Source organism: Dendrobates tinctorius, unplaced genomic scaffold, assembly GCF_039654945.1.
Source record: "Dendrobates tinctorius isolate UK_male_01 unplaced genomic scaffold, ASM3965494v1 ptg000055l, whole genome shotgun sequence".
Classification (NCBI taxonomy): domain Eukaryota; kingdom Metazoa; phylum Chordata; class Amphibia; order Anura; family Dendrobatidae; genus Dendrobates; species Dendrobates tinctorius.
The window spans coordinates 2,018,665-2,030,983 of NW_027361723.1; the positions used below are offsets into that span (position 1 = coordinate 2,018,665).

Consider the following 12,319-nt stretch of genomic DNA (forward strand, 5'->3'; position numbering starts at 1 on the left):
TGGTCGATCGGTGGTTACTGCAGGTTATAGGCTTGTCGGAAGAGGTCGGTCTTCAAGCTCTTTTTGAAGGTTTCGATGGTAGGTGAGAGTCTGATATGCTGTGGTAGAGAGTTCCAGAGTAGGGGTGATGCGCGAGAGAAATCTTGTATGCGATTGTGGGAAGAGGAGATAAGAGGGGAGTAGAGAAGGAGATCTTGTGAGGATCGGAGGTTGCGTGCAGGAAAGTACCGGGAAACGAGGTCACAGATGTATGGAGGAGACAGGTTGTGGATTGCTTTGTATATCATGGTTAGGGTTTTGTAATTGAGTCTCTGGGCAATTGGGAGCCAGTGAAGGGATTGACAGAGGGGAGAAGCTGAGGAATAGCGGGGGGACAGGTGGATTAGTCGGGCAGCAGAGTTTAGAATAGATTGGAGGGGTGCGAGAGTGTTTGAGGGGAGGCCACAGAGCAGGAGGTTGCAGTAGTGAAGGCGAGAGATGATGAGGGCATGGACTAGGGTTTTTGCAGATTCTTGGGTGAGGAATGAACGGATTCGTGAAATATTTTTGAGTTGAAGTCGGCAGGAAGTGGAAAGGGCTTGGATATGTGGTTTGAAGGAGAGATCAGCGTCAAGGATTACCCCGAGGCAGCGAGCTTGTGGGACTGGGGAGAGTGGGCAGCCGTTTACTTTAATGGATAGGTCTGTTGGGGGGCCACGTGAGATGGGGGAAAGTTGATTTATTCTGTTTTGTCCATGTTGAGTTTCAGAAATCTAGCGGAGAAGGAGGATGAAATAGTGGACAGACATTGAGGGATTCTGGTTAGTAGGGAGGTGATATCTGGTCCAGAGATGTAGATCTGTGTGTCGTCAGCGTAGAGATGATACTGAAAGCCATGAGATTCTATGAGCTGTCCCAGGCCAAAGGTGTAAATAGAGAACAGCAGGGGCCCAAGGACTGAACCTTGTGGGACTCCGACAGATAGGGGGCGAGGTGAGGAGGTGGTGTGTGAGTGGGAGACGCTGAATGTCCGGTCTGTTAGGTATGATGAGATCCAGGATAAGGCCAAGTCTGTGATGCCGAGGGATGAGAGGGTCTGTAATAATAGGGAATGGTCCACTGTGTCAAAGGCAGCCGACAGGTCCAGGAGAAGGAGGACAGAGTAGTGTCGCTTGCTCTTGGCGGTTAAGAGGTCATTGGTGACCTTAGTAAGGGCAGTTTCAGTGGAGTGGTGTGACCGGAAGCCAGATTGTAAGCGGTTGAAGAGGGAGCAAGAAGAGAGATGGGAGGACAGTTCAAGGTAGACGTGTTGTTCCAGTAGCTTGGAGGCGTAGGGGAGAAGTGATATAAGGCGATAGCTAGATACAGAGGATGGGTCAAGAGAGGGCTTTTTGAGGATAGGTGTGATGGAGGCATGTTTAAAGCTTGAGGGGAAAACACCAGTTGTTAGTGATAGGTTGAAGAGATGGGTTAGGGTTGGGATGAAGACTGTGGTGAGGTTTGAGGTGAAGTGGGATGGGATCGGGTCGAGTGCACAGGTGGTGAGATGTGATCTTGAGTGTAGAGTGGAGAGTCGATCTTCTGTAATGGTGGAGAAGTTGGTTTTGAAGGTGGAGGGCTGGGAAGTTGGGAGGAAGGGCTCTGGGGGTTGTTGACCAAAACTGTCTCAGTTATTAATCTTCTGCTTGAAAAATGAGGCAAAGTCTTCAGCTGAGATGAGTGGGGAGGGAGGAGGTGCTGGGGGGCGGAGGAGAGAATTGAAGGTGTTGAATAACTGTTTAGGGTTGTGAGACAGGGAGGATATGAGAGATGAGAAGTAGGTTTGTTTAGCTGTGGCGAGTGTGGTCTTGAAAGTAGTGAGGGACTGTTTGAATGCGATGAAGTGCTCGTTGGAGTGGGATCTTTTCCATCTGCGCTCAGCAGCCCTGGAAGCTTGCCTCAGCTCTTTGGTCAGGCTGGTGTGCCAGGGCTGTCTGTTGATTTTGCGAGTTTTGGTATGTGTAAGTGGGGCAGCGGATTCCAAAGCTACAGCTATTGTGGTGTTATATAGGAGGAGGGATTCAGAGAATGAGTGTAGGTCAAGGTGTTTAAGATTCCTGCGAGGGTGTGAAAGTTTGTGGGGTGGGGATTGTAGACATGGAGTTTAGAGGGAAGAGAATGTGAGAAGGTTGTGGTCAGAGAGAGGAAGAGGTGAGTTAGAGAGGTTAGATAGGGAGCAGAGGCGGGTGAAGATGAGGTCCAGTGTGTGGCCATCTTTGTGGGTGGCTGTAGAAGACCATTGAGTGAGGCCGAAGGAGGAAGTGAGAGATAGAAGTTTAGTGGCAGCTGAGAGGGAAGTGTCAATGGGGATGTTGAAGTCGCCCATGATGATAGTAGGGATGTCCGTGGAAAGGAAATGAAATAACCAGGTGGTGAAGTGGTCAAAGAAGGTGGTGGCTGGCCCTGGGGGGCAGTAGATGACAGCCAGTTGGATGTTGGAGGGGGAGTAGATGCGCACAGAGTGCACCTCAAAGGAAGGGAGAGTAACAGAGGGTGGCAGTGGGATAGGGGTGAAGGAGCAGGTATCTGACAGGAGAAAACCAACTCCTCCGCCATGTTTGCTGCTGGGGCGGGGGGTGTGAGAAAGGTGGAAGCCGCCATACGAAAGTGCAGCAGGAGAGGCTGTGTCAGAAGGGGTGAGCCAGGTTTCGGTGATGGCGAGGAAGGAAAGTTTGGTAGTAACAAAAAGATCATGGATGTAGGAAAGCTTGTTGCAGACAGAGCGAGCGTTCCACAGAGCTCCTGTTAGTGGGACTGGGGAAGCGGGGGCTGGGTGAATGGGTATAAGGTTGGAGAGGTTACGGAAGGTTGTGATAGAGCGTGGATGGGAGGTAGAAATGACTGTGGGAATGTGGTGAGGACCAGGATTTGGGGAGATATCACCAGCAGTGAGAAGGAGCAGAGAAAGTGTTAGCAGGTGGGAGCAGGAGAGGGCATGAGGGGGCTGTCTGTGTTTGGAGACAGATGATTGTAAGGTAAGGAACAGTTTTGAGGCAGAGGTGAGGTGGATGGGGAGGATTAAAGAAGAAATGAACAGTTCCATACTAGGAGTAGGGATTAGGGGAATTAGCAGAAAGTGAAGGATTATTGGGGTGAAAGTGAAAACAAACAGAAACATTGTTTACAGTGACTGTGTACAGTTCCCTTCAGTTCAATTCTGGTTTTAATTCTTAAATTAATCTTCACACTTCTAGCACACACTTATAGCAATCACACTGCAGACTGAAGTCTTTATGCAGACTTGTGCTCTGCAATATATGTACAACTAAGTGCAGTCAGGTGTGAAGCAGAGAGGAGTGGTCTCTGCTCATCTTGGCCAGACAATTCAGAGTGGACCAGATGCATATGATCAAGCCAGAGTAAACAAGGTCATAAATAACACTGGTGTAAGCTGGGGTTAGCTGAAAGGCATACCATGTGAATGCTAGGTGCAGAGGCAAGTCTATGTGCAAAGCTGGGTGATGCACTGTGTGCCCTTCATAGACAGACAGCAGGAGAGCTGGGTGGATGGACATACCATGTGAATGCTAGGTGCAGAGGCAAGTCTATGTGCAAAGCTGGGTGATGCACAGTGTTATTCTGCTGAACTAACAGCTACACTGCTCAGTACTGCAGTATGCCATCATCCATTCTGCTGTTTAGTGTTTACCAGATGTCAGTGCTGATTTCATAGTTACACTACTATAAAATGCCCTCCATGCTGCTGCTTTCTAGAAAATCTTTACTTGCTGAATTCACAGCTACACTGCTCAGTACTACTATACATGCTGTTACTTTTTAGCTAGGTTTATCTCACTCCAGCATTGAATTCGGTGTTATGCCGACTATTACTACTGTATACTGTTGTCCATTTGCTGCTTTCTAGCAAGTTTAAGGCTATGTGCACACACTGCGGAATCACCTTCGGGTTTTTCCCCACGGAACCGCAGGTAAAACCGCAGGTAAAGTGACCTGCGGATTAGCCTGCGGTTTAGCCCTGCAATTTCACACCTCTACTATGTTAAAGATGTGAAACCGCAGCGGAATCCGCAGAAACAATTGACTTGCTGCGGTTTATAAACCGCAGCAAAACCGTGCGGAAAAAAACGCAGCGTGAGCACTGCGGTTTTGAAAACCCATAGGGTTACATGGTACTGTACCATGTCTGCTGAACTGCTGCGGTTCCGCAGGGCCAAAACCGCAGCGGAACCGCAGCGTGTGCACACAGCCTAAATCTCATCCAAATGCTGAAATGACAGTCACACCGTTCAGTCTCACTATAAAATGTCCTCCATGCTGTTGCTTTCTAGCTTTAGGTTTATCTCAACCAAGTGTTGAATGCACGGCTTCACTGCGCAGTACTGCTGTAATGTCCTAAATGTTGTGCTGCTTTTTAGTAAGTGTTACATCTCCACAGCTGAATTCACAGCTACATTGCTCAGTCCTGCTTTATAATCTCCTCTATGCTGCTGCTTCTGAACATGTACTAGATAGAGACACGACAGCAGGAATCCCAAATGTCTATGTATGGAAAACAACATAGCAACTAGTCTACACCCACCAGCAACAGAGAAAACTGGAGACAATGCCGGATACCAGGATGTAAAGGCCTGCTACAGCGTTACAGATCATCCCTAATGTGCCCCCACAGCTGAATATTCTGAATGATCAGCTGAAGAGATAGGAACAATATCTTGGTCATCTGCAACAAACTTCTAGGTTTTTTCCAAGACGCAGACTGGTTTCTGTACATTTTGTATTGATTGATTCCCTGACGAGGAGCCGGCGCATTGTTTTGCTGCCTTACATAATGTTCCTGGGCCTGAATGTGTGTAAGTGCATCCTGGCAACAGTGCGACCCACAAGCAGCGACTTATTCACACTTCACAGACTCAGCAGATGGTGCGCAGGAAAAAACACAGGACTGTGCAATGGGGGAAGGGACAGCAGAGTCACGTCTCTGTCACCTCACAAGTCTCTGCGTAGACTCGGTGTCAGCACAGTCCTCCCAGCTTCCCAGAGTATTTGTGGCCAGTCCTCGAAGCTGGGAGAAAACATCACTGCCTGTTATTAATGTTATTTCCATAGGTATCTCCCCAAAATAGGCAGTGCAGGCTCCACTCTTACAGGCTGAACACCAGGGGGCGCTCTGCTGTTACAGAATGATGGAATATGGCAGAGACATAAGATTACATATCAGGATCAGAAGCAACAGAGGAAAGAGAAGACGCCTGCATAGAGCCGGACGAGCACTAATGGGCGAAGACAGTGGCGAAAATCAACGATTTCCACCTGTCTGTTCTGAAGCCGAACGTCAGAACAGCAGGAATCAACACGACGATACATAGAAGGACAAGAAAGATAAAAGTACCCAAAGATGAGAGCAAGAGAAGAACAGTGAGTGCAGCTCTGGAGTATAATATAGGAGGTAACTCAGGATCAGTAATGTAATGTATGCACACAGTGACTGCACCAGCAGAATAGTGAATGCAGCTCTGGAGCATAATACAGGAGGTAACTCAGGATCAGTAATGTAATGTATGTATACAGTGACTGCACCAGCAGAATAGTGAATGCAGCTCTGGAGTATAATACAGGAGGTAACTCAGGATCAGTAATGTAATGTATGTACACAGTGACTGCACCAGCAGAATAGTGAGTGCAGCTCTGAAGGTATAATACAGTATGTAGCTATGGATCAGTAATGTAATGTATGCACACAGTGACTGCACCAGCAGAATAGTGAGTGCAGCTCTGGGGTATAATACAGGAGGTAACTCAGGATCAGTAATGTAATGTATGTACACAGTGACTGCGCCAGCAGAATAGTGAGTGCAGCTCTGGAGTATAATACAGGATGTAACTCAGGATCAGTAATGTAATGTATGTACACAGTGACTGCACCAGCAGAATAGTGAGTGCAGCTCTGGAGTATAATACAGGATGGAACTCAGGATCAGTAATGTAATGTATGTACACAGTGACTGCGCCAGCAGAATAGTGAGAGCAGCTCTGGAGTATAATACAGTATGTAACTCAGGATCAGTAATGTAATGTACACAGTGACTGCACCAGCAGAATAGTGAGTGCAGCTCTGGCATATAATAGAGGATGTAACTAACTCAGAATCAGTAATGTACACAGTGACTGCACTAGCAGAATAGTGAGAGCAGCTCTGGAGTATAATACAGGATGTATCTCAGGATCAGTAATGTAATGTATGTACACAGTGACTGCACCAGCAGAATAGTGAGTGCAGCTCTGGCGTATAATACAGGATGTAACTCAGAATCAGTAATGTACACAGTGACTGCACCAGCAGAATAGTGAGTGCGGCTCTGGGGTATAATACAGGATGTAACTCAGGATCAGTAATGTAATGTATGTACACAGTGACTGCGCCAGCAGAATAGTGAGTGCAGCTCTGGAGTATAATACAGGATGGAACTCAGGATCAGTAATGTAATGTATGTACACAGCGACTGCACCAGCAGAATAGTGAGTGCAGCTCTGGAGTATAATACAGGATGTAACTCAGAATCAGTAATGTACACAGTGACTGCAACAGCAGAATAGTGAGTGCAGCTCTGGGGTATAATACAGGAGGTAACTCAGGATCAGTAATGTAATGTAAGTACACAGTGACTGCACCAGCAGAATAGTGAGTGCAGCTCTGGGGTATAATACAGGATGTAACTCAGAATCAGTAATGTACACAGTGACTGCAACAGCAGAATAGTGAGTGCAGCTCTGGGGTATAATACAGGAGGTAACTCAGGATCAGTAATGTAATGTATGTACACAGTGACTGCACCAGCAGAATAGTGAGTGCAGCTCTGGGGTATAATACAGGATGTAACTCAGGATCAGTAATGTAATGTATGTACACAGTGACTGCACCAGCAGAATAGTGAGTGCAGCTCTGGAGTATAATACAGGATGTAACTCAGGATCAGTAATGTAATGTATGTACACAGTGACTGCACCAGCAGAATAGGGAGTGCAGCTTTGGGGTATAATACAGGATCAGTAATGTACTGTATGTCCAGTGACTTAATAAAAAAACAGTCCCCATCCCGCCGCCCTCTATGGGCGGTGGAGCCGCCTATCAGCAAAGCTGCACAGTAATGGAGCGGGTATCACAGTATGTATCTATTACGCGGCTGCTCGGGGCAGAATTTCATTCTCCTTCCTGCAGATTTTCGCTATCACAGGCGTGCGCTATGAAGTATCAGCACAAGGTCACAATCCCCGATATTACAGACAATTACAGCAGAGCCGGAGTCTTGGATCTAATCCCACTGAGGTCACTGGGTTTATTGGAAGCTTAATAGAAGTTGTCGCAGTTTATTAAAAGTAGAAAAGTACAAAAATTCTCCAACTGCGGAAGAAATAAAAGTAACCGGAGACATTTTGCACAGAAAGGTGAGCGGCCGGGGCCTCGGACAGCAGGGATGCCGGGAGGAGGACTCTCTTTGGCCTTGAGGGTGGTCCGGACATTTACCATGCAAACCTTCGCTGCCCCCGTGCCGTGTGACGCTGGGATTTTCCCATAGTGGAGTGTCGATAGCGCCGTGCACTCACCGCGCCCCATTATTTGGGCTTTTCCTTTTTCCCACACTGCATTAATGGCCGCCGTTTACCCTTCTTCTAAGGACAAGCTCCTGACGGATACGATAGCCGGGGGGCTGTGCCGGGTGGTCTCCACCTGATAGTATGGAGGATAGCAGCAGTGACAGAGTCGGATAAGGGTCACCCGCTCCTGCTATGTCGGGGTGATCATTCAGTGTGGCCGGGGCCCCTGAACAGACTGGTTACGTCGCGGCTGCTGTTGTTGGGCAGAGATTATAGATTTCAATCTCAGATTTATCAGGGTAGAAACCACTTTGGAAGACGCCGTGATTTATGCTGCCGGTCACATCCATCAATCTCATTTAAGAAATGCATTTTTTATTAGTGGGAACATAAACCTTGGCAAGCCACCATCAGAAGAGGCCGTAAAGCCCTCCGACACCGCGCCACCACCCTCAGAAGAGGCCGTACAGCCCTCCGACACCACCATCAGAAGAGGCCGTACAGCCCTCAGACACCACGCCGCCACAAATCAGAAGAGGCCGTACAGCCCTCAGACACCACGCCGCCACCATCAGAAGAGGCCGTACAGCCCTCCGACACAGCGCCGCCACCACCACCATCAGAAGAGGCCATACAGCCCTCCGGCACCGCGCCGCCACCATCAGAAGAGGCCGTACAGCCCTCCAACGCCGCGCTGCCACCATCAAAAGAGGCCGTACAGCCCTCCGACACCACGCTGCCACCATCAGAAGAGGCCGTACAGCCCTCCGACACCACGCCGCCACCATCAGAAGAGGCCGTACAGCCCTCCGACACCGAGACACCAACATCAGTAGAGGCCATACAGCGCTTCAACACTGCGACGCCACCACCATCAGAAGAGACCGTACAGCCCTCTGACACCGTGCCGCCACCACCATCAGAAGAGACCGTACAGCCCTCTGACACCGCGCCGCCACCACCATCAGAAGAGGCCATACAGCCCTCCGACACCGCGCCACCACCATCAGAAGAGGCCGTAGAGCCCTCCGACACCGCGCCGCCACCATCAGAAGAGGCCATACAGCCCTCCGACACCACGTCGCCACCATCAGAAGAGGCCGTACAGCCCTCCGACACCGAGACACCAACATCAGAAGAGGCCATACAGCGCTTCAACACTGCGACGCCACTATCAGTAGAGGCCTTACAGCCCTCCGACACCACGCCACCACCATCAAAAGAGGCCGTACAGCCCTTCGACACCGCGCCGCCACCATCAGAAGAGGCCATACAGCCCTCCGACACCACGTCGCCACCATCAGAAGAGGCCGTACAGCCCTCCGACACCGAGACACCAACATCAGAAGAGGCCATACAGCGCTTCAACACTGCGACGCCACTATCAGTAGAGGCCTTACAGCCCAGCAATACTGCGCCGCTATCAGAAGAGGAGGTACAGACCTCTAACTCTGCACCGCCATCATAAAAGACCGTGCAGCTCTCCAACACCGAGACACCATCCTAAGAGGCTGTACAGCCCTCCAACACCGAAACACCAACATCAGAAGAGGCCATACAGCCCCCCAACACCGTGCCACCACCAGAAGAGACCGTACAGCCCTTCAATACCTCGCCGCCATCAGAAGAGGCCGTACAGCCCTCCAACACCTCGCCGCCATCAGAAGAGGCCGTACAGCGCTCCAACACCGCGCTGCCATCAACAGAAGAGGCCGTCCAACCCTACAACACCACGCCGCCACCATCAGAAGAGGCCGTACAGCCCTCCAACACCACGCCACCATCATAAGAGGTTGTACAGCCCTCCAACACCGAGACACCAACATCAGAAGAGGCTATACAGCCCTCGAACACCGTGACGCCACCAGAAGAGGCCGTACAGCCCTCCAATACCTCGCCGCCATCATCAGAAGAGGCCGTATAGCCCTCCAACACCTCGCCGCCATCATCAGAAGAGGCCGTATAGCCCTCCAACACCTCGCCGCCATCATCAGAAGAGGCCGTATAGCCCTCCAACACCTCGCCGCCATCATCAGAAGAGGCCGTATAGCCCTCCAACACCTCGCCGCCATCATCAGAAGAGGCCGTATAGCCCTCCAACACCTCGCCGCCATCATCAAAAGAGGCCGTATAGCCCTCCAACACCGCGCTGCCATCAACACAAGAGGCCGTCTAGCCCTACAACACCACGCCGCCACCATCAGAAGAGGCCGTACAGCCCTCCAACACCGAGACACCACCATCAGAAGAGGCCGTACAGCCCTCCAACACCGAGACACCACCATCAGAAGGGTCCGTACAGCCCTCCAACACCACCCGCCATCATCAGACGTGGAAGGTAAAGGCCCCCAACGACAGCACCATCATCAGAAGAGAACATACAGCCTTCCAACACTGCCTTCAGGAGAGGCCGTACAGCTCTCTAACACCGCACCGTCATCATCAGAACAGGCCATACAGCCCTTCAGCAGCGCGCCACCATCAGCAGAGGAGGACGTACAGCCCTCCAGCACTGCGCTGCCTGACCACCAGTATGACCCGGGATCGTCTGCTCGCAGCCACCAGTATGACCAGTGATATCTGCTTGCAGCCACTGGTATGACCAGTGATCGTCTGCCTGCAGTTACCAGTATAACCAGTGATCATCTGTACATAACTACCAGTATAACCAGTGATTGTCTGCCCACAGCCACCAGTATAACCAGTGATCGTCTCACCGCAGCATCCAGTATAACCAGTGATCATCTGCCCACAGCCACCAGTTTAACCAGTGATCACCTGCCCACAGCCACCAGTATAACAAGTGATCATTTGCCTGCAGTCACCAGTATAACCAGAGATCATCTGCTTGCAGCCACCAGTATGACCAGTGAATGTCGTGGAGCGATTCCGCGGACAGGGCACCATCAGATATTTCTGGTGTCCTGTGATTGCCTTGATCTGCTGCGCGCACACAACCTATCCCGGGAGAATATAAATCTTACATGACAATCACGGCCCCTCGTCCCAGGATAATGGGGTTTTGGGGTCCTACATGTTTTTTCCACACTCTCTCAGTATTCCAGATAAAAGACACAAGCTGCAGCTACAAGTGCAGAGAGAGTACCTACACACCGGCTGCTGCTGGCCACGTCCCCAGTGCATCACTCCCATAGAGCCCCATCCACACACGGGGTTACATTAGGGGTGACGGCCGTCACTCCCCCGCATTGTCCCAGCCAGGAAGACATCCTGATATCCTTCGATTAGGGTGGGAATAGGCTTCCGTCAGAGCAGCACATGTGCTGGGAGTGTCAGGGATGGTCTGCCGGCCATCACTGGTGCTCAGCTCATCCCATGGATGAGATAGGGAGGAACCAGCCAGCGAGCGTCCTGATCGCTGTCACCAGCCTGGCTGCAGATGTCAGAGCAATCCCTTTAATGTGAGGGCGCGCGGTGGCGGCACGTGACGAGCACTGCGGCTCCATGTGAAGTCTGCACTTCATTAACACAAAAGCCTTTGCCTGTTTGCAGAGTTTATGATGAGAGCCAGAAGATTTAGGAGGCGAGCCAAGAAAAAAGACATTTCTAATAAAGGCGACATGCGGTGATACAGCCGCCACTCCCTGCCATAACCGCGGCCCCTGCTCCGCCAGGCAGCCCCCCGGAGTGTCGCATGTGCAGTCCTCAGCCGTCACCTAGAGGGGACCCCCGACCCCCCATCGCTCAGCTCACACCAGGAGTCTTAGAAGGCGGTAAGCTCATCCTGAGCAGATTGGCGGGCTTGGAGGACCCCTGTTCTGGCAGCGGATCCTAGCAGGGGACCCCCACTAATCTATAAATGTCTAGGAATAAAGGGGATTAGAAAAAACATAGCTGTTTACAGCACAGCGCCACCCCTGTCTACAGGTTGTGTGCGGTATTGTAGTTGTGCACAATTCACACAAAACCTGCAGCTGGCGCTGGCCTTCAAAAATACAAAGGGGCAGCCATGGTTTTTTTTTTTCTAATCTAGGACCTTTAAAAGGTAATTCCCCCAAAGAGATGGTAATGACTAACGGCAGATGGTCGGCAGCTAAGAGCCCCGTCCACACAACCCGCACCCACATCTGAGACATCAGTATGTAGGAATATCCCTTCAAAAAGGGTCACAGATTAGAAATACACCTGGCTGCCTTATACCCAGCACACAGGGTGTGTACTGCAGCCCTGTATCAGTCTGTGTCTGGAGAAGACAGATGCAGTGTCCGTGCCCAAAAGAAAGAGACACGGACATGGCCGGACATGCAGAAGCACACACCGGCGCGAAACGGCTGACGACCAACGCGTCTCCACAAAGAACTCTCCTGCCTCTGTTTTTTACTGTGAATCCGAATAAAGGACATTAATTTGGGACGGTGAGCGACACCCTTTCCTTTCCTTTCCCACACGGACATCGTCTCAGTTATTTTCACATGGGCTGGCACCCAAGATCCCTGGGAAGGTTCACTACATAACTCCCGTGAAATTGCAGCTGTGACGATCACCTGTCTTCTCTCTAACCACCCATGCATTGAAGACGACTGTCATTATTTACACAGGGCCGCCCCATTAGAGGGCCACAAAGCCACAGGGCCGCCCCGATACAGCGCCACAGAGCCACCCCGATAGAGGGCCACCTCGATACAGAGCCACCCCGATAGAGCAACAGAGCCGCCCCGATACAGGGCCACCTCGATACAGGGCCGCCCCGATACCGAGCCACAGGGCCGCCCCGATACCGAGCCAC

At 50.9% G+C, this 12,319-nt stretch overlaps 2 protein-coding genes across 3 annotated transcripts in view; one reads left to right on the forward strand and one right to left on the reverse strand.

Annotated features, from left to right (window-relative positions):
• Positions 1-12,319, reverse strand: part of ARHGAP39 (Rho GTPase activating protein 39) — a 232,103-nt gene that overhangs the window by 168,973 nt on the left and 50,811 nt on the right. The window lies entirely within an intron of this gene.
• LOC141091685 (uncharacterized) lies at positions 7,626-9,040 on the forward strand. The gene is made up of 2 exons (XM_073577381.1): positions 7,626-7,694; positions 7,955-9,040. Exons 1-2 carry the CDS (start codon positions 7,626-7,628, stop codon positions 9,038-9,040), a joined length of 1,155 nt encoding a protein of 384 aa, XP_073433482.1.